Genomic DNA, 23,571 nt, shown 5'->3' on the forward strand with positions numbered 1-23,571 from the left:
TGAACTCATTGTCTTGAAGCACAATACAGGCAAGATTCAGCACAGAGTTCAGTCTTTGAAGGGACACATGATTTGAAATAAACACCTCATTTCATGTCATGTCTGAATCTTTCTTCTATGTGTGTGTGAACACTGGTGTCAACCTACACTCTTTAAAATAAAGGCTCTTTATTGGCATTGATGGTTCAGTGAAGAACCTTTAACACCCATGGAAACTTTTCATTGCACAAAAGTTTTTTTTTTATACTGAAAAAGGTTCTGTAGATTTTTATATAAATATTCTTTACACTAAGAAAAAAAAAGGTTCTTTTAGGAATTGTTCATTGAAAGATTCTTTTGGGAACCCAAAATGGTTCTTTTATGGCAGGTCTTCTAAAAACCTTTTGGAACCTTTATTTTTAAGAATGTAACCTTATGTTAGCCACACACTACATGTTTTAGCCTTGATTTTCTGTTCACCGACAGCTAATGGAAATCGTCGACAAAATCCCAAAATCGGAGGAAAAAAATGAGTCTAGGGAGTGAATTTCAAGGGGGATGGAGTTCCAGTTCAAAATGTATAGGATTTCCATCTTTTATCCACATAATATCCTCCAAACTATGCAAATTTCATACATAAATTAGTGGGATTTTATGCAACTGTGGTTTAAAAATATAAAATATGTCCCCAGCTAGAGCCCCCCCAGAGAATCTCAGCCATTTCCACCACTGGCGACGACACAGTTGTGTAGTGTAAATAGAAAAGCAATCCGATTACTCTGAAAGTAATGTAGTGTCGGAGTGTCCAGTTCACAAATGAATTGCTCTTTTGAACCAGTTTGTGACTGGAGTCAGCAAAGATCTTAAAGTTATTCAATCAAAACTCACTTTCAGACATGCCTGACAGTCACTCTGACTCAAAATTAACTAATATCCAAGAGTATATGGTCCTATGATGCCGGATTTTGCCAACTCATTCAGCGCTCTAGTTAGTCCAAGAGTACACTGAACTGAGAACCGTACAGACATGTCCGACATGCTGAGAACTTGTCTGCTGAGGGTTTCATTAAGGGGCAAAATGTATGTTTCTGGTGTCTTTGCTGAAAAGCATAAAGTATAACAAATAAAATACATTAGAAATATAACTGATTTGATGGCAGTAGTTCTCCTCTCGTGTCAACAGCAGATTGCAGTATAATGATAGCAGTTCTCTCTTCAGTCAAGAGTCGGTTAATGGTTACAACAGTTCTCGAGTCACTAGTACACTGAACTGAGCACTTGGACATGTCTGTGAAGAACGGATGAGCTGCTGATACAAGCATGCCTGAACCAAGCAGTTGACTGATAATGGTTTTTTAATGGTTTTTGTACGTTTTTTGATTAGTCCATCTTAATACATGGTCATGTTTATGAGGATGAAATAATCACTGGATTTTTTCAAGTTTGCCAGGTTAGCGGAATTAAAACTTAAAGGATATTCAAAGTTTTGTTTGAGTCACTTAATAGCAAGTTAACCAGATATCCACAAGCAAAACTGCAGATTTCACTTTATTTTATGTCTGTATTAATGTACTTTCTATGTTTGGAGGGACAGAATATGATCATAGAATCAGCCTATACACATTTCCCGCATTTTTCTCAGTGTTTTCTATTTGTTGAGACAGCCACATAATAATTTCACTCCAGTGTGTTGTTGTGGTATATTGTGGAACTAGACCTAATGCTATTTAGTTAAAGGGTTATTTCACCCAAAAATGAAAATTCTGTCAAATTAATTACTCACCCTCATGTCGTTCCACACCCGTAAGACCTTTGTTCGTCTTCGGAACACAAATTAAGATATTTTTGATGAAATCCTGCTGAGAGACCTCGATGAAGGCGAGGGGGAGGGGCCTGACACTGTTCGAAAACTGCATCGGGCCACGAATTTGTCTCTCCGGGCCACTAAGGAGACAGCCAGAGCCATCGGCCAGTCTATAGCAGCCCTGGTGGCCACGGAGAGGCATCTAGAGAGGCAGCAACGTTCAAACAATAAGGTAAACGTACCTATTAAGCTCACCAAAATCTACATTGAGACATTTTTAGGGCACAGGATATTGGTTTCAGTACAAGAAGTTATATTAAAATAAAATATTAATCTCTCACACAGTATTATTTAATTTTATTTTATATGACAAAAGCATTTCAATTAAGATGTACATCATTAAATGCTAAAAGTCTGGCTGTGCTTAATCGGTACATTTTTGCACTTCCGCGTTCGTCATTACGTCATGCGTCAAGTCAGAGTTCACTCTTTCACCGTAAATCAATGTGTATGGCCGTCTGTCGGAAGCTAGTTATTTTAGTTTTTAAAGTTTTAAATATGGATATTTTTCTTACACAAATGCATTGCTGCGCTTCAGGGGCCTCATTTATAAAATGTTGCGCAGAAACCATCCTAAATTTGATCTTACGATCATTTCTCAGATGTGCGCACGTTTTATTCATAGAATGAACTTACTCACAGAAAACGAGCGTACGCCTCTCTTTCAGATGTGAACTCTATTTAATATAACTCCAACTGTATTCATCTGAATGAAGAAAGTCATATACACCTAGGATAGCTTGATGGTGAGTAAATCATGGGGTCTTTTTTATTTTTGGGTGAACTAACCCTTTAAGGCTGTGAAAATAAGTTATTAATCATTTTATAAAGATTAACTTAAAGTGACAAGCATCAGTTAATATTTAAAGTCTGTTTATGAAGTATTTACATAGAAGTTTAATGTGGATGAGCTTAAAGGGAGCACACTGAGCTTAATTGGAGCAGCAACAATTTTTTTTATTAATAAATACTACATTAAATTTAAAGGACAAGATTTTGCTAAATAAATAACCTAGGTCATGTATTAAGTTTATACATATTTTAATATGAACAACTATTATTGACAATATCTATGAAATTATACTTTTTCTTATTGATGTCACACTGAAGCGATTGATTTTCATAGTAGTGCACCCTTTAAGCTCACCTAACAATAATATGAAGTCTTTAAAAACTGCAGCATTGTAAAACCACAGACCATCAATAAACTGTAAATTTATAAAATTATGGATTTAAAAGTACAAGCCAGTAATGCCTGTAAAGTAATATATTAGTGTAGCAAACAATCATATACAGCTAGTAAGCTAACTATGTTTTGTAGAATCTGCGCTGTGTTGCTAAAACTATCTTATGGATCTAACTGTAATTATTTTCCACATGCAGGTTCCAGGATATAATATGCAAAAGTCTAAACATTAATCTCTTAATTTTGCAGTAAGTAGTTATAACTACCCCAAAAAAAGGCTTAAACACCTTAAAAATGCACATTTAAGGAGCTCCTCTTTTGGTGAAATTTTCAGACAGCTTTCAAAATGGCTGCCAGACAGTGTGAACACATGGATACCCATATCTCAGTGTGCAATGGTCTGATTTTCTTGAAATTACAGGAGGTATGTAGTAACAAACACATCAATTGGTTAAGACATCATGTAGGATAATCCATTATTTTTTCTTGTTATAATCTGAGCTCAAAGATGGTAGTGTGCTTAATGGGTACTTGAGCTTAATAGGTACGTTTACCCTATCTCCGTCGGCGAACTCAGGTCTCTGGGCCTGCTGGGCGTGAGCAGTCCCAACCGTGTAGCTCCTCATACCAAGCACAACAAAAAGATAGTGTCACTTCCCACACCCCTCCTCAGAAGTCATGGGGGTCGGAGCGGCACTCTCAGCCAAAATGTTCCGAGCAGAAAGTGGATTTGAGGACCGTTATTCTAGCAAAGAAGGCTTCGGCTAAGGAGAAGTCCTAACGCCAGTGGGCAGCCACCTCCGGGTTGGAGCGGTGTACACCTCATCATACGGTGCCCACTCCACCTCGGTGCCCTCAGGAGGCCGTTCTGCCAACCCTGCCACCCTCGGTGCTTTGGGGCACAGAGACTTCCTGCAAGCATATTTCTCAGTTTCTGCCACAAGACATTTCGTCACTGGGACACTCACAACCTCTGATGAGGTCAATAGAGCGGTCAGGTTGGTTGTTCCCTGCCAATTCACTTCAGGGCACCGAAGTGGCCTCTCTGAGTATACCAGAGGCCAGCCTCAAGAGGCTGGTTCCCTTAGTAGATTATCTGGCAGAATGGAGGCTTCTGCCAAACATATCTCAATGGGTCCTGCAGACTGTAGAAAAGGTTACAAAATCCAGTTTGGTTCTCGACCACCTCGATTCAGCAGGGTTCTACTTAGAGTAGTGGACCCCAAGCAGGCTCTGATAACGGAGCAAGAAGTAAAAACTCTCTTAGGCAAGGAGGCTATCGAACAGGTTCCTCCACCCAACAGAGAATCCAGGTTCTACAGCCGATACTTCATTGTTCCCAAAAAGGATGGAGGGTTGCGTCCGATATTAGATCTAAGCCATCTGAATCGCTCAGCCAAGAAGCTCAAGTTCAAGATGTTGACTTTGAAGCAGATCGTGACTCAAATCATACCCATATTCCTGAGGTTTGAAGCATACCAGTATCGGGTTCTTTCCTTCGTTCTAGCTTTATCACCCCCGCACGTTCATGAAATGCCTGGATGCAGCTCTGGCTCCGCTGAGGCTTCAGGGCATTGTTGAACTATATAGATGATTGGCTCATTCTAGCTCAATCAGAACAAGAAGTGGTTCAGCATTAAGATGTTGTTCTAGCCCATATGTAAAAGTTGGGGTTGAGACTAAACACCAAGAAAAGTAGGCTTTCTCCAGCACAGAGGACCACGTTTCTTATTGTGGTGTGGGATTCAGTGATGATGCAGGTTCATCTATCACCAGCTTGTGTTGCTGCTGTCCTCACAGCTTTGAAAGAATTTAAGCTAGGCCAGTCACTCACTGTCAAACAGTTTCAGAGACTGTTGGGTCTGATGGCAGCTGCGTCCAACATGATACCTTTTGGCCTGCTGTACATGAGGCCCCTTCAGTGGTGGCTCAAGACCAAGGGGTTTTTCCTGCGGGGGAACCCACTCCGTATGATGAAGGTTATGCGTAGGTGTCTTCGTGGTTTGGTGATATGGAAGAAGACTTGGTTCTTCTCCCAAGGTTCCGTTTTAGGAGCTCACTGTCATCGTGTTGCACAACAGATGCATCCCTCATGGATTGGGGAGTGGTTATGGAGGGCCACTCAGCTCAAGGTCTTTGGAGAAGTCATCAACTCTTGTGGCACAGAAATTGCCTGGAAATGATGACTGTCTTCCTAGTGTTGAAGCATTTCCTCCCAGACCTGAGAGGTCATCATGTCCTTGTTCGCACGGACAACACATCGGTGGTCACTTATATAAATCATCAAGGGAGTCTGTGTTCACGACCACTATGCAAACTGGCTCACCAAATCCTCCTGTGGTAACTGGGAAAGTTGCTATCTCTGAGAGCAATATATATTCCAGGGTACCAAAACATAGGAGCAGACGTCCTGTCGAGGCAGGGGCTGTGGCCCGGGGAATGGAGACTTCACCCCGAGGTGATGGAGCTTATTTGGGAAGTGTATGGCCAAGTGGAAGTGGATCTCTTTGTGTCTCAGGATACGACGCACTGTCCACTTTGGTTCTCCTTCACACACACAGCTCTACTGGGACTGGATGCCATGGTTCAGATGTGGCCAAGGCTACATCCGTATGATTTTCCCCCTATTCCTCTGCTCCCAGGAGTTCTGGAAAGAGTCCGTCAGGACGGGGTCAGTCTACTTCTAGTTGCGCTGTTCTGGCCGGCCCGAATATGTTTTTCAGATCCGGTGTCCTTCCTCGACGGCTCTCCCCCGGAGATTCCGGTCAGGATGGACCTTCTGTCTCAGGCAGAGGGCACAATCTATCACCCCCACCCAAAGTTAATGGAAGCTGTGGGTTTGGCCTCTGAGGGGGCCCAACTCATAGATTTGCATCTCTCAACTGAGGTCGTTGAGACTATGCTTCTCTCCAGAACTCCTTCCACGAAGAAACTGTACGCGTTAAAGTGGAGAGTATTTATTTCATGGTGCAGAATGCGACAGTGGTGCTAGAAGGATTATCTGTCGCTCCCTTCGAGCCTATTGAGACTGTTCCAGAAAAGTTTCTGACCCTTAAGACATAATTTCTTCTAGCTATCACATCTCCTAAGAGAGTTGGAGACCTTCAGGCCCTGTCAGTGTCCCTCATGTGCCTTGAGATTGCTTTAATTTCGGGTGTGTACCTTTATGCTTTCCTGGCACCTACCCGTGACGTACCGTTTCGCCATTGGACTGATTTCACATACATGCTTCAGACGCAATCACGCAGAGGCATTCCCAAAGCGTCATTGACGCAGTGTCTCATTCCCTTCTCAGGAAACAAGGGTTAGAGTTGTAACCCCGAGAAGTTTCTTAAGCACCCAATCAGCATTTTAGGGTGATTTCTGAAGGATCATGTGACACTGAACACTGTATTAATGATGCTGAAGATTCAGATTTTTCATAACATGAAATACATGAATACTGTTTTACAGTATTTTTGCTCAAAAATAGGCAGCCTTGGTGAAAAAAAATAGACTTTTTTCAAAACATTAAAACTCTTAAAGATGCCAAACTTTTAAACAGAACTGTAAATCAGTTCATGCATTGAATCGAACTCATGACCTTGCTAGTGCTGTGCTCTACTACTCAAGCTACAGGAACATGATGTTTCAAAATTCAATCAGGCTATACAAAAGAATGGAAAGGCTATTAACATCATTCATTTTGTGTGGCTAGCACTTAAAGTGTGAGTAGGATGTATACAATGTTCACAATTGGAGCACACTGGAGGTGAGGCTGGCAGAAAGGGAGTGTTACGTATGACCACAGTCAAAGAGTGAGAGGTGTTATAAGGGGTGTGTGGGAATGAGAGGAGTGCATGAGAGCTCAGGTGTTATACTCTAATCCTTCATTAGCGATGTCATCTCTCAGCTCAGTGCGGTCTCACACCCTCAGCATGACGATGATGCTGCAGCAGTGCTAAATTCATCCAAACAGAAAGGTGAAGGTAGTGTTTTATTGCATTCATTTGATGTATAATGCTATTCACTTTTCAAAGTGAATCATTCAAGTGTTTCCTTTCACAAAGGTATTTCAAACTTCAGTGTGCTTGCTTTTGTTTGATGTCATTCACACTCTTCATGATTATATTGCTTTTGCTCTGTCCATTCTCTCTCTGTCTGCTTCTGTCTCACACTCAGTCTCCCTCTCTTCTGAGCGAAGCAAAAGAGGTCATAATTGACGCTCTTTGTCATGATTGCAGCAGGGACTTATGTGCTAATTATTTTGATTCACGAGTCATAATAATTGGACGCGTTTCCCATAATTATGGCTTCGCCTTTCACAGTCATGACATGATTTGTCTGAATAGTGTATTAATTGTCTGTAATTTTGATCGGTTACTTGACGTACACATCTTGACATGTCGAATGTATGGTGAGGACGTAATGATGGTGGAAATTAGTTATTTTGTCATATCTTTCCCCCTCCCCCCAAGCCTCGCAAATCAATTCTCACACGGCAGCAATAACTGGGAAGTTATGAATGGAAGCACCATTGTAGCTGATTACGTGACCGTCTCATGAGAACAAGATCTCTGCTATTTTTTTCTTGTCCTTGTGTGATTGTAAATAGATGTAAATAAATATGTGATTTTTGTGGTCTGCCAAGCCATATGTTTGTATGTATTTACTGCCATAGTAAGTGGCAGACTTTGGAAACACAGAGGCGATCTGCTTCGTAAGAGGTGCTATGTGTGTGGCTCTCGGATTTGATACTATTTTTTTGCCTACTGCAGTTTTAAACATAGCAGAGCCATTAGACAGAAACAGACACTAAAAGCTGCTGACTGTCTTCTGAGTGACTCTCAGGCCGATTAGTTTGACATATAGAAGAACAGTGTATTTCATATAGTATCAGTTTATGTTTCTGTGGCCTGCAGAGGTGGAGTTAAACCCCTCAGGGCTGTTGAGTTCGCACTGGCTTTCTGGGCAGTCATGATGATGGCCTATTATTAATCAGTAACACTTGGTGTTTTTGTGGGAGGAATATAATTATTCTTCTTTTGAGGAGAAATAATGATATTTTGTTACATATCTGTGATATAGTTAATGCTATATTGCAGTGGTTCTCATTTGTTTTTTTTTGTTTTGTTTTGTTTTTTTTCTTCTGCACCCAGATTTAACCAAAAATATATAAAAAAAAAATCTAAATTATATTATGATGAACTGCATAGGCTAGATTAGAATATGCAACAATACTTCTTTGTAGATATCTCTTGAAATTTGATGGTTTCATGCTATGGGTCACTAATAATTCTTTGCATTCTATTTTTTGCATTAGCATTGTTTTTTCCTGCCGTCTACAATGCTATGAGAACAGACCCCATTTTGGGGTTTTGACCCACCAGTGGAGAACCACTGCTGTAATGTACACTACCGTTCAATTTTAGGGTCTGTAATTTGTTTTTTAAGAAGAATTAAAAATTGTATTAAGCAAGGATGCATTAAATTGATGTAAGTGACAGTAATATCTAAAGGAATATTTCAAAAATTACAAATTCTGTCAACATTTACTCAGCCTCATGCCGCTCCAAACCCGTAAGACTTTCATTCATCTTAGAAACACAAATGAAGATATTGTAATGAAATCTGAGAGATTTCTGTCCCTCCATTGACAGTCTATGCAACTACCACTTTGACACCTCAAAAAGTTCATAAAGAGATCATACTAAACTGCACTATTCATATGGATTAGTTTTACGATCTCTTTATGAACTTTTTGAAGCGTCAACATGGTAGTTGCGTGGACTGTCAATGGAGGGACAGAAATCTCTCAGATTTCATTACAAAATCTTCATTTGTGTTTCTAAGATGAACGAAAGTCTTATCGGTTTGGAACAACATGAGGGTGAGTGTAAGATGACAATTATTTCTTTTTTGGGTGAACTAACCCTTTAATGTTACAAAATATTTATTATGTTCCAAATAAATGCTTTTCTTTTTAACTTACCTTTCAGCAAAGAATTCCACAAAAGCATCACAACTCTTTTTAACTTTGATAATAATAAGACACGTTTCTTGAGCAGCATATCAGCATATTAGAATGATTTCTGAAGGTTCATGTGACACTATTCAGCTTTTTTTCATGAAATAAGTACCGTATTAGTTATTAGTATTTAGCATTAATATTTTTTTTGTTTGTGATAATAAAATATTGCCTCAATGCAGTTAGCTATTTTATTTTTTTTATTAGTAGCTTGGCAACCTATGAAGCACAATTAATCAGCGATTAGACAGCTAGAAAAAAGCATTTGTGATCTGTGAATGTGACTTTGTGACGATGACTGCTGGCAGAGACAGGATCTGTAGTGATGAAGACTTGGACCCAGTTTACACACGTTAATGTCACATGATGGTTTATTCACTGCTGAGACTCAAGTGAGAATAAGGAAATGCCTGTTGCTTCACTGTCTCCATTTTTCATAGTTTCATTATCAGATTCTTGTATTGATCAAAATAAACTTAGAGATTAGATGGGAGATTTTAATCTTCTCCATCTGCTTTTATCAAGTTATTTTTTCATTTGTATTTTTTTATTAATAACTTTACCCTTACCTGTGGTCAGATAACAAAGTCAAAACAAAAAAGGCTTTCTAAGATAGATTAACTTTCCCTACAGTGAAAAGAAGTGTGCTTAAAGGGTTAGTTCACCCAAAAATAAAAATAATGTCATTAATTACTCACCCTCATGCGATTCCACACCCGTAAGACCTTCATTCATCTTCGGAACGCAAATTAAGATATTTTTGTTGAAATCCGATGGGTTAGTGAGGCCTGCATAGCCAGCAATGACATTTCCTCTCTCAAGATCCATTAATGTACTAAAAACATATTTAAATCAGTTCATGTGAGTACAGTGGTTCAGTATTAATATTATAAAGCGACGAGAATATTTTTGGTGCGCCAAAAAAACAAAATAACGACATATAGTGATGGCTGATTTCAAAACACTGCTTCATGAAGCTTCGGAGTGTTATGAATCAGCATGTCGAATCAGCAGTTCGGAGCGCCAAAGTCACGTGATTTCAGCAGTTTGGCGGTTTGACACGCGATCCAAATCATGATTCGACGCGCTGATTCATAATGCTCTGAAGCTTCATGAAGCAGTGTTTTGGATTTTGAGAGGGGAAATGTCATTGCTGGCTATGCAGGCCTCACTGAGCCATCGGATTTCAACAAAAATATCTTAATTTGTGTTCTGAAGATGAACGAAGGTCTTACGGGTGTGGAACAGCATGAGGGTGAGTAATAAATTACATTATTTTCATTTTTGGGTGAACTAACCCTTTTATTGTATTAAATGTACATTTGTAGTGTACTTTAAACCTTAAATATATATATTAAAAAACCCACACTTACTGCACTGCAGATAATTGTCAGGTTTATGTTCAGTTTGTTTGCGTTTTAGTTTGCTTTGCCCTGTCTGCCTGTCCGTCTGTATTCACTAGTTAGTTTCCTTGGTTACTGATTATGTTACGCACCTGTTTCAGTTTCTGTTGATTATCCTCCTTATTTAAGCCTTCAGTTCTCTCAGTTCTTGGTTTGGTATTGAATGCCAATATTTTACATGGTTGTGTTTCTGTGATTATTATTCCTGTTATCTCCTGCATGTTCCTGGCTGGTTTTGTGATTAAAAACTATGTAAAGACTATGCTACTATTATTATTCCTTTATTGTGTGCATCATCACAGCAACCCAATTGTGACAATAATATATTAATGAACTAAAAGGCAACAAAAGTGTGTTAAAGGGTTGGTTCACCCAAAAATGAAAATTCTGTCATTAATTACTCACCCTCATGTCGTTCCACACCCATAAGACCCTCATTCATCTTCGGAACACAAATTAAGATATTTTTGATAAAATCCGATGGCTCAGTGAGGCCTGCATTGCCAGCAAAATAATTAAGACTTTCAAACGCCCAGAAAAACATATTTAAAACAGTTCATGTGACTACAGTGGTTCAACCTTAATGTTATGAGGCGATTAGAATACTTTTTGTGCGACAAAAAAAACAAAATAAGGACTTTATTCAACAATATCTAGTGATGGACGATTTCAAAACACTGCTTCATGAAGCTTCGAAGCTCTACGAATCTTTGGTTTCAGAATGTGTATCAAACTGACAAAGTCACGTGAACCTTTGAAATTTCTAAATACTTATGACGTAACAAAGCCTCGTTTACTGAAATCAGGTGATTTTCATGCTCCAAACCGCTGATTCGAAACAAAAGATTTATAAAGCTTCGAAGCTGGCTTAATCTAAGCCCTGTCTGTGAAACCAGGCCATGAAGATGTACTTCAAGTCCTACTTAAGTGGGTCAAAAAGCTCTCTAAGGTTCAGCTAATTTCATTTAAAATAAATTTAAACTATAATACATTTTCATTATTTGCAATTACATGCAATTACATGCAATTAAGTGTCCAAAAACATTACATTCAGTTCACACTTAAGTATATTCATTTAAAATACATTATTTCCATTATAAGTACTTTATCTAAAAGTACGCTAAAGTGTGCTTTTTTCCCACAAGTGTTATTATCGTAATAATTCTCTTTAACATTTTGAAAATCTGTGTACTGTATGTGTCATATAATGGTTTGCATTGTGTAACTTGTGCATTTGTACAGATTATATTTTGTTTGTTTGTGCTATTTTATATTTACAGTCTCTATAGTCTCTGTCATCTTATCAATCATCTTACACATGATAGACGTCTTTAGCTAGAATAGTTGGGATTGCAACATGCAAAACTGCATCTTTTTGTGTTAATTTTTTTTAATGTGCCACTGACACATTAGAAAACGGCTCAGATTTTCCATCCATTTACTCGAAAGGGATTTTTCTATGAGTGCTACAAATCTGTACTGCAGAGGCTCACCATGTGAACAGGATTTAACCCATTTTGATGGCTGTGCCATATTGCATTATAAATTATTAACAGCCAAGGCAGCCCTGCATTATGTCTGCTAAATTATGTTTGCTAAATTATGCGTACTGCACGATTGTCCTCGGTTTTTCTTATAGGTTTTCACTGTGTGTGTGTGTACGTGTATTCGTGTGCGTCTGTGTCTCCTATAGGTGTGGTTAACATATAACATCCTGAGCTGTGAGGTAATGCCTCTCCCTATTGCTTGGTCAGGGACTCTCTACAGATTCATTGCAATGATCCAATTCATGTAATGTTGCTGAATTGCATGTTTGTCAGTTATTCCCTTATCTCGTCCCAAGGGATGAAAGCACTGCCCCCTCCCATCTCTCCATGCTCAAGCTTTTGCAATTCAGCGTTACTATGGTAACAGAGTAAACCTGCCTTTGCTCTTTTCTCCCCAAGTTCTTTAGAATCATTCCTTGCCAAAGTTCCCCCAAACAGTTTTTTTGTGGCAAAAAAAAAAAAAAAAAAAAAAAAAAACTGTGGCAGAATCCAATCTCTCTCTTTTCTTCCTTTTCTATCTCTAGGTTTTTTCATATCAGCAATGACCATAACTGACACAAAGTAAGACTACATACATACAAAGGGATCACAGAGACCAACACAAGCTTCTCTATTGTGGTTGGCCTGTCAGAAGAGAAGCGGGGGAGTAAACGAGTGCAGGAAGGAGAAAAGGAGTGTGCGAGGACAGTCGATGGATGCTGCCCGGATTGAGGGGACAGCACATTCTCATCTGACGAGGAAAAGAAAGATTTCAAAATTGAGTCGAAGGACAGAAACTCGCCATCAGGTAAGCTATTTCGTCCAATCAGGTGACAGCATTGAATGGCTTTGAGGTTGAGGGCATGATTAGAATCAAATATAAAAGGAGAAGAAGGTCAGACATTTCTCGTCTCTTTATATCTATACTATAAAAAAACAAACTGGAGGAAAGATAGATGGGTAATCAGTGATGTTTCTGTATGTTTCATCTGCCTTTCCCTTTATTTCCTTCATCTTTGCATCTCTTGCTCTCTCCTGTAGGCATGGTGTGTGAGAAGGGCATTCAGATCCTTCTCACCATCGTGGGTGCTTTCGCATCCTTTGGCCTGATGACGGTGGCTATCGGCACGGATTATTGGCTATACTCGCGGGCGCTCATCTGCAACAGCACCACCAACTCCACACAAGAGGATCCCCATAATAAAGACAAGAAGGACCCCGGGGCCTTGACGCACTCGGGCCTGTGGAGGATCTGTTGTCTGGAGGGTCAGCCACTATCTTGGCTCTTGGTTACATTGTAGGGGTGGCATCTGTGTTTCTGTGCTATCTGTGCACTAATTTGGAGAACATGAGAGTGAAGATTTATTAACATTTGCCTCCACTAGGGCAGTCCTATGATGATACAGTGTTTATAATAAAACATAAAGGCCACAGTTTGGAAAACAAACAATAGTACATCAGATGGGATATCAAAAATAGTTGTGTAACATACATTAGAAAATATGCGAAAATATGTCTTAGATCGGTGGTTTTCAAACTGGGATCCATGGGGGAAAAATATTTCTGTCAGAGTTAATGTGTTAACTTATTATATCAATTAAATATGTTTAAATCATTTTATAATGATAAATGCTTTGATATTTTGGTCTAATTTTTAATCTACAGACTAAGAAATTATGAGATAAACAGTTATTTTATTCTATTGACAGCCATAGTTTTTAACAGTAAGAAATAATAAAAAAAAAAAATCTATTACTGTGATGGTAAAGCTGAATTTTCAGCATCATTACTCCAGTCTTCAGTGTCACATGATCCTTCAGAAATCATTCTAATATGATGATTTGGTGCTCAAGAAACATTTCTTATTATCATCAATGTTGAAATCAGTTGTTCTGCTTAATATCTTTGTGGAAACTGATACACTCAGCATTCTTAGATGAATAGAAAGTTCAAAAGAACAGCATTTATTTGTAATAGAAATCTTTTGTAACATTATAAATGCCTTTATTGTCACTTTTGATCAATTTATGCCCAGTTTCACAGACAAGGCTTAAGCCTAGTCCCAGACTAAAATGCATGTTTGAGCTGTTTTACCTGAAAGCAACATTGTGCCATTGTTTTGTCTCAAGATGCACTCCAGTAATGTTTTTTTCTTCTTTTTTTTTCTAAAGCACATTTATAAAAGCTACTTAAATGTCCTAATTTAACTAATGCCTACTCCTGGCTTAATCTAAGCCCTGTCTGTGCCCTGTCAAGCCCTGTCCTTGCTGAATAAAAGCATTAATTTCTTAAAAAAAACATCTTACTTACCCCAAACTTTTGAACGGTAGTGTATACATAGCTATAATAATTGCAGTGACCATATAAAATGTTATCTTTATAATATCACACTATTTTCAATATGTTTATTTTAGGAAGAGGGTCCCTCGCAAGAGGATAGTCATTTCTAAAAAAAAAAAAAAAAAAAAAAATAATAATTAAAGTTTGAAAACCCCTGTCTTGGAACATTTTACATTTTACAATTGCAATAATATTCTGATCATAAGAATTTTATTATTTACTTTAATTATTCATCAAATTAATAGAATTTCACAAGCTTTACATAATGCATATTATCTATTTTCATCTATTTTCATAATCACAAGTGCTTTTAAATTATTCTGAAAATGGCTAATATGCCTATATAAAAGATGAAACCATTTCAAAAGTAGTTAAATTCTTTATTTAAATGGTATTTAAGGATAATTAACACACACAGTATCATAAAATCTACACACATCCTGAACCCTGATATACTATTTGCTGCTGAGGAGATTTAAATTTAGGAGCACAGCCCAAAAAGGCCTGTAAAGGCCTAATTAAAAGGTTGAGCAGATTGCATTGGGAGGTCAACACAGAGGGACAGCAGTCGCGGTCTTAGGGGCCGTTCTAGCGCCTCATGTTCTCACTCATCCCCGTGTAATACGCTCTCCGCTCCGCCTTCAGCCAGCCATTGTGCTCTTCTAATTTAGCCTTATGGCTAAGCTCTCTGATAACAAAGCATTCAATTAAAGATAAGCCTGGATTCCCAATCATCACAGCGACGGGGCTTCTTTTTTCTTTGTTTCTCTCTCTATCTCATTAAAGCTTCGCTTTCCCCTCTTTCTTTGCCCCTTTGGTCACTGCAGTATTACAGCACTCTTGGCATAGTTTAGAGGTCAAGACATCCTTGCTTTCCCGAGGGATTAAAGCCAAGATGGATGCTTAGTAGAAACACAATTAAGAGCAGGTGAAGTGGAAAGCGGACATTTTGGATCTGCATAATAAATGTTGCAGCTAAATCAGCCCAAACAGCACTACTGGCCTCATGATGATAGGTGCACTGATTGCCACATCACCCGACTCAATTCTAGACATGCACACACATGCTGGGCCTCGTCCTGCCCTTCATCTAGGCTCCTCTACCATCGTAGCAATCGATAGCAGAGGCTAATGCTACTCTCAAAACTAATGAGTTGCTTTCATGTGTAACGTAGCTTAGATCGGTGGTTCTACAAGAGAGAAAGCAAGGTCATTTGTAAGCTGGTAAACTTCCTATTGGACCAGCTTGAATTTCCATACTGGCTTGGTGTTAGTCTTAAAGGGATACTTTTCCCAAAAATGAAAATTCTTTCATCATTTACTCACCCTCATGCCATTCTAGATGTGTATGACTTTCTTTCTTCAGGTAAACACAAAGATGTTTTTAAAAAAATTTATATCTGTGAGTCCATATAATGCAAGTGGATGAACCCTCCAAGTTGACACTTCAAAAATCAAACAAAGTGAACATGGCGGGAATCCGTACGGCCCCAGTTGATGAGTCAGTGTCTTCTGAAGTGTAAACGATAGGTGTGTGTGTGTGAGAAAAATACTAATATTTAAAACTTTTACACTACAAACCATTGCTTCTGTCTGGCTGTCAAACATGGGTTCATGAGTTCACGCCTGACATGAACATCAGCAATTTGTAAGCATGTTTTGAAGCTCAAGCAAGAAGTGATGCAGAATCACAGAGGACCGTCACTTCACAACATGCTGATGTCAAGTGTGAACTCATGAACACACATTTGACAACTGGCTGAAAGTGATGCTCTATGGTGTAAAAAGTGTAAAATATTATTAATATCCTTACGCGCCTATCGTTTTTCTTCAGGAGCACTGATTCATCAACTGGGGTTGTACAGATTACTGTAGTGTTCACTTAAAAAAAAAAAAAAAAAAAAAAAGTCAGTTGTGGAGGTCCCATACTCTTGCATTATATGAACTAGATTATTTTTCTGAAAATTTTCATTTGTGTTCATCTGAAGAAACAGAGTATATATCTAGAACAGCATGAGGGTGAGTAAGTGAGGAGAGAATTTTCATTTTTTGGAGTATCATTTGGAGTATCCCTTCAACACCCTAGCTGGCCTTTAGGCCGTGTGTTCAACAAAGCATTTTTAGCCAGCTGAAAATGTCAGGCGCTCTTCTGAAAACACCAAGCTGCAGGCGCTTGAGGCGTTTTTTAAGTTGAGACACTTTGGTTGCTATGATATGGAATGCCTGCAAAAGTCCTTTGCGAACGACATATTTCTCCAAGCATTATTTTTCATATCAATACTGTAGTAGCCCAGGGATGCCATCTGGTACAGACATGAATACTCAGAGACAGGTAATAATAACTTGTCCATTGTTGTTCAGTCATAGTACATATAGGTGTGGTATTTTCCCACCCCCTCCCCCACTGTGATTGGAGGCTGGGTAAAAAGTGACACTGATGAGCACTGCGTTTTACTTAAAGTTGTACATTTCTCAACTCTCAGCGACCAGAAAAAAGCCAAAAAAGCTCAGTGTGGAATAGTCACTCAGTGGCTAGTCACACTACTGGCTTTTTTTAAATATGTGGCTCTTCCACATATTTGCATGCTGATGCAGACCTGCCAACCTGTATGCCTTTTGCGTAGCAGGTACGCATGTTGACCTACAAGTACTGATTTGCGACTCTAAACTACACGAAAAGCTAGTGACGCCTTTCAATAGTGCATTTGCAGTTTTTAAGTCAAGCAAAAAGCAGCAGCTTGTAGAATCAGTTGGAAAGGAAGGAAATTAAAAAAGAACCATAGAAATTATTATTGTAATTTAACTGTTGTTCTGTAAAGTAAAATTATTAATAAATACTAATTTTTTATTATACAGTACAATAGTATGATTTCTACAGTAATATTACCGTTTAATTTTTGTAATTTAATAAAATATTCTAATAATTAATATTCTATAGTCATTGAATGTGGCCTGAGATAACTGAAGCAGAGACAGATTTTGGTTACACTTTATTTTAAGGTGTCATTGTTACATTGTAATTATATACAGTATCTCACAGAAGTGAGTACACCCCTCACATTTTTGTAAATATTTTATTATATTTTTTCATGTGACAACACTGAAGAAATGACACTTTGCTACAATGTAAAGTAGTGAGTGTAACAGTGCAAATTTGCTGTCCCCTCAAAATAACTCAACACACAGCCATTAATGTCTAAACCGCTGGCCACAAAAGTGAGTACACCCCTAAGTGAAAATGTCCAAATTGGGCCCAATTAGACATTTCCTCTCCCCGGTGTCATGTGACTTGTTAGTGTTACAAGGTCTCAGGTGTGAATGGGGAGCAGGTGTGTTAAATTTGGTGTTATCGCTCTCACTCTCTCATACTGGTCACTGGAAGTTCAACATGGCACCTCATGGCAAAGAACTCTCTGAGGATCTGAAAAAAAGAATTGTTGCTCTACATAAAGATGGCGTAGGCTATAAGAAGATTGCCAAGACCCTGAAACTGAGCTGCAGCACGGTGGCCAAGACCATACAGCGGTTTAACAGGACAGGTTCCACTCAGAACAAGCCTTGCCATGGTCAACCAAAGAAGTTGAGTGCACGTGCTCAGCATCATATCCAGAGGCTGTGTTTGGGAAATAGACGTATGAGCGCTGCCAGCATTGCTGCAGAGGTTGAAGGGGTGGGGGGTCAGCCTGTCAGTGCTCAGACCATACGCCGCACACTTGGTCTGCATGGCTGTCATCCCAGAAAGAAGCCTCTTCTAAAGATGATGCACAAGAAAGCCCGCAAACAGTTTGCTGAAGACAAGCAGACTAAGGACATGGATTACTGGAACCATGTCCTGTAATAAACTTATTTGGTTCAGATGGTGTCAAGCATGTGTGGCGGCAACCAGGTGAGGAGTACAAAGACAAGTGTGTCTTGCCTACAGTCAAGCATGGTGGTGGGAGTGTCATGGTCTGGGGCTGCATGAGTGCTGCCAGCACTGGGGAGCTACAATTCATTGAGGGAACCATGAATGCCAACATGTACCGTGACATACTGAAGCAGAGCATGATCCCCTCCCTTCGGAGACTTTGCCGCAGGGCAGTATTCCAACATGATAACGACCCCAAACACACTTCCAAGACGACCACTGCCTTGCTAAAGAAGCTGAGGGTACCTAAACCCCCATCTGTGGGGCATCCTCAAACGGAAGGTGGAGGAGCGCAAGGTCTCTAACATCCACCAGCTCTGTGATGTCCTCATGGAGGAGTGGAAGAGGACTCCAGTGGCAACCTGTGAAGCTCTGGTGAACTCCATGCCCAAGAAGGTTAAGGCAGTGCTGGAAAATAATGGTGGCCACACAAAATATTGACACTTTGGGCCCAATTTGGACATTTTCACTTAGGGGTGTACTCACTTTTGTGGCCAGCGGTTTAGACATTAATGGCTGTGTGTTGAGTTATTTTGAGGGGACAGCAAATTTACACTGTTATACAAGCTGTACACTCACTACTTTACATTGTAGCAAAGTGTAATTTCTTCAGTGTTGTCACATGAAAAGATATAATAAAATATTTACAAATGTGAGGGGTGTACTCACTTCTGTGAGATACTGTATTTAAGTACAGAGTAATATTAATTAACAACATAGGGTTAGGGTAGGATAAGGGTTTGGTTGAGGGTTAGTTGCATGTAATTACTTATAATTTACTGTTATTACTATGGCAAGTACATACATATGTAACAAGGACACTGTAAAATAAAGTGTTACCCAGATTTTTTTCTAACTTTAAAAAAATATGTGCCCGTATTTACAGACAAGGCTGAAGCCTAGTCCCAGACTAAAACGCGTGTTTGAGCTGTTTTAACTGAAAGCATCTTGCACTGATACATCTTAAAATATGTCAGTGCCATTGTTTTATCTCAAGATGCAAGCACCAGTAATGTTTTTCTCTGTGGCTGCCCTCAAATCCAATTTTTTATGCCCTTCTCTCACTAACTTCCCTCCATCTCATTTACTCGGATGTACGTCATTGCTTACACTGCATGAGTGCCCACTACTGGCGAAACCCTTGAAATGTGTTTTAATGTTACGCCCTAAGCCCTTGATCACTTGGAATCCCCAATTGAGCTGATTTATTTAGTTTTTAGATTTATGAATTTGTTTTACGCACCATTCTATAGCCCTGTATGTATGCTTGCGCTGATAAAAAAAAATATATATGAACAAATATTAATTATGAATATATTCATATTAAATATAAAATATTAAAAAACACACAAACAAAAATTATAACAATACAATAAACTATAACTGTTAAAAAAAAACACAACAGCAATCAACTTAAGGTAGCAATACAAGTATTTAATGCTGTTAAATGTCAAAATAAGTCCAATATCGTAGTTGTGTGGGGTGGGGGTAAATTAAGCGTGGCCAGCTGTGATATCACAATCATGGTGCATTGTGGTCTATGGATCTGCCTGATGTGTACATGTTGAGTAGACTCGCTCCCTCTGTCAAAATCGAGGGGTCGAGGGTCTGTCCAAATAAACTTTCCTTGTCCACTTGACTTCAAAATGGCGGTGAGGATTCCCCCGAGGGAAAGTGCTTAGGGAAGTTTGCGAGTGTATGTCTAAAAGTGGAGTTAAACTAAACATGTTTATAAAAGCTCCTTAAATGTCTTAATTGAACTAAGGCCTACTCCTGGCTTAATTTAAGCCTTGTCTGTGAAACTTTCCTATAATAAATTAATAATATGGTGGTGAGTGGGGAAATAACCTTGTGCAAAGGCATGTGAACTGAGGCTTACACTATTGTGGTACTCAAATTGTTCTCCCAAGGTTGGCAGGTCTGGTGATGTGCACTTGATGGCAGCAAGGTCAATTGCTGAAAGCTGCAGTATCTTTAACAAAGAAACAAAATGGTGATGCCAGATTATCCTACGCTGACACCTTTCCCTTTTGTGCCCTCGTCTCTTTCCTACAGATTAATGTCCGTAAGAGGAGGAATATAAAAAGACAAAAACAGCTGTGAAAAGAATCCCCCATACGCCTGTCCACCTGTATCTCCCTTCGTCTGTCTCATCAATCCATCACATTCCCACTCCATCAATCAACACCAGTCATGATGTCATCATAGTGCGTCAGTCTGTCTGTCTGTCTGCCGTAGGCCCCCAGCACTGGAGCGGGTAGCTATTCACTCCCCGATTGACTCCAGGGCTATATTTCTGTGGTGCATGTGTGTGTGTGTTTCTCTGTTCCACATCTTAACAAATGAACATAATGAATTAAGAGAATTAGATCTGTATCAGGAGCTACAATCCAAAAATTAGTTCCCTATCTAATTTAAAGAGATTGGATTGAGGATTAGACAATTAATAGATATTTCAGAACTCTTGTGGCATTTCTAAATGAGATTTTTGAAGGAAGGGTCTATCTATCTATCTATCTATCTATCTATCTGTCTGTCTCTGTCTGTCCATCTAATTGAGCTCACATCAATGTTTAATAATAAGAAAATAATAGAAAATTGATATTCCAGCATTTGACCATATGAGACACTTGTTTGTATACACACTACTTGTTCAAAGGTATGTGGTCAGTAAGATGTTTGTGTGTAAGGGGTTTTATGGAAGTACAGTGATGCAGTTCATTCTAAGTTAAGCTCAGGATTCACATATGCGCAGTATGCGAGGGTTGTTGTCAGGATGTCTTACCTCTAATGTTCCTGTGTTTTTGCTTGTAGGGATGAAGCGTGGCGTGTGCTCCCAGATCAACCACTTCCCAGAGGACGCTGACTTTGATCATGATGGAGCAGAATACGTCCTGCGTAAGAGGCTGCCTTTTATTATTACAACAACAGAGTTTATCATGACAAAGCAGTTCTGCAGCATGAATGGAATTCAGCAACAGCAATGGCTTTGCACTGTTAAAGGAACAGTTCACCCCAAAATAAAAAATGGTCAAATATTTAACCCCCTTTCCCCTGTATCGTAACAAATGATTATGATTTTACACATTTTAATAATTTTTAAAGAATTTTAAGTAATATTTTTTAAAATAAGGATTAGAAAATGATTTTAAATACATATGCTTCTTTGATGTGACCAGTGTTGGGTAAGTTACTTCAAAAAAGTAATTAATTACTAATTACATCATCAATGTTGTATTTAAAATACTTTTCTAATTACTCTGTCTGAAAAGTAATTTAATTACTCAATAAGTAATTCAACTAATTACTTCTTAAAATCCCTATAAACCTTGACCGGATAGACAATAGAAAGGAAACTCTTTTAATAATTTAAATATGAGTCAAACATAGAATAGTTTAGCCTTTTATAGCTTTTTAAAACATTTTAGCTTTATTAAAACATACTATAATACTTAAACTTAAAAGGGATGTCACGATACCAAAAATCTAGTATTCGGTACCGGTACCACCAAAAGTGCACAATACTCGATAAGGTAAAAATATTTAGAGATACAAATAAAACAATGCTATATATTTTTTCAGGTAGGTCTAATAAGTAAAATACCACAGACATTGAATAATCAAATATAAAATAATTCTGCATAGTCATAACTGTATAAATTAAACATAGATTAATCCTCATGTTTTAAAGGCTGCTGTTACTAAGGCCCTGTCCCAAATGGCACCCTAAACACTCACGGCCTTCCTACGAGTCCGCACTTTCGTGACGTAACGTCGCTTTGACTGTCGGGAAGAAGTCTGCCGAGGAGCTCGCCTCGTACCAGTGCACGCCCAGCACAAGTGCGCATCGAGGGCGCATATCGGCCGCAAAGATGGCGCTCGCGAGCACCCTTCTGAAGCCTAAAATTGACAAATGGGACACCCTATGGTCTCGTGGACTTAACGGACACGCGCACGCGGCAGCCATTGTAAGTCCACAAGACCGGAGACAATATGCTGTTACATACATGCTGTTCACATTCACATAACCAACGCGAATATAACGGGCATTTTGACATAACTGTGAGTGTATTTGAACGTTTATGTGTAATAAACCGCGAAAATCTGACACTCGCGAGAGGCGGCTATGTGTGTGCGCTGAGAGCGCACTGACTGAAGACCGTCTCTCGGTAGTTTTTTCTCCCTAGGACATAGTTTACATTTTACCGTAATGTTCTTGCCTACCTGTGTCAAAAAAGTGAGGCAATTGAAATATTTCCATTCTGCAAAACAGCCACTCGCTTCTGCCGACATCTTCAGACAGCGACTACACTGCCAACTGGTGCGAAGTTGCGAACTCACGCGCATCTCACTACAGCTAACGATTTTAAAGAGACAGCGTTCACTTTTACCTATAGACGACAAATTTAGATTTGAAATGCCATATTGATTTATACAGAACTGTTGAACTAATTTACAGTATATAACGCAAGTACATTATAAGTAACTGTAATTAAATTACCTAAAAATGAACAGTAATCCCGTACTTTACTTTTTCAGTGGATAAGTAATTTAATTACAGTAACGCGTTACACCCAACACTGGATGTGACATACTGCAAGAAGAGCTTTTTCAAAGTGACATATTGCAGATTCACAATAATTCTGCAGATTCAATCCTATGCTTCATATCCCCTCAAATGCTCCAAGACATTTCTGTGCTACAGCTTCCTGTGTGCACGTGTGCATGTCACGCGCATAAATGCAAGCACACACACACAGGTTGGCATTTTGGTTGGTATTTAGATGGCATTTCCTTGCACTGTCCCAGCTTGACTGGTCCCAGATGGGATGCCCAACTGCCAGGGGAACATTTTTCCTCTGGGGCTTTTTAACATAGAGAGAATAACGGCATAATTTAATTATCCAGGTGCATCATTTTAGCTTCATATTTATATCTAAAAATACAAATGCACAGTTTTAAAGACCTGAACAGAAATGACTCGCCTGCACTCATCACGTCTCACGCTTATAATGCTCTGCGTCTCTCACCCTCCCATCTGTCTCTCTACTCTGCTATTTTCTCTTTCTCTGCAGGAGTGGTCCGGGCCTCCAACATCTTTCCCATTCTTAGTGCAATCCTGCTGCTAATGGGAGGGGTCTGTATCGCAGCCAGTCGTTTCTACAAGAGCAAAAGGAATATCGTGCTGGGAGCTGGCATTCTGTTTGTAGCAGCAGGTAAAGTGTGTGCATTGTGTGTGTACATGTATTGGTGCAGGAGTAAATGTCCGATTACACCTAATATTTACCACAACTACAAAATGTGTCATATACAGTGGTGTCCAAAAGTCTTAAAAACCTGATTGAAAGTATATTAAAAT

General features: G+C 39.0%; 1 protein-coding gene across 1 annotated transcript in view; it reads left to right on the plus strand.

Moving 5' to 3' along the window:
* The window catches only part of cacng8b (calcium channel, voltage-dependent, gamma subunit 8b), a 36,168-nt gene that overhangs the window by 6,886 nt on the left and 5,711 nt on the right, over positions 1-23,571 (plus strand). Inside the window, exons 2-5 of the mRNA XM_051864482.1 lie at positions 12,511-12,773; positions 13,007-13,231; positions 21,027-21,110; positions 23,288-23,428. Coding sequence (XP_051720442.1) covers positions 13,009-13,231; positions 21,027-21,110; positions 23,288-23,428 — 448 coding nt within the window. The 5' untranslated portion in view covers positions 12,511-12,773; positions 13,007-13,008. The remainder of the gene's footprint in view (positions 1-12,510; positions 12,774-13,006; positions 13,232-21,026; positions 21,111-23,287; positions 23,429-23,571) is intronic.

This window comes from Ctenopharyngodon idella, chromosome 16, assembly GCF_019924925.1.
Source record: "Ctenopharyngodon idella isolate HZGC_01 chromosome 16, HZGC01, whole genome shotgun sequence".
Taxonomy (NCBI): Eukaryota; Metazoa; Chordata; class Actinopteri; order Cypriniformes; family Xenocyprididae; genus Ctenopharyngodon; species Ctenopharyngodon idella.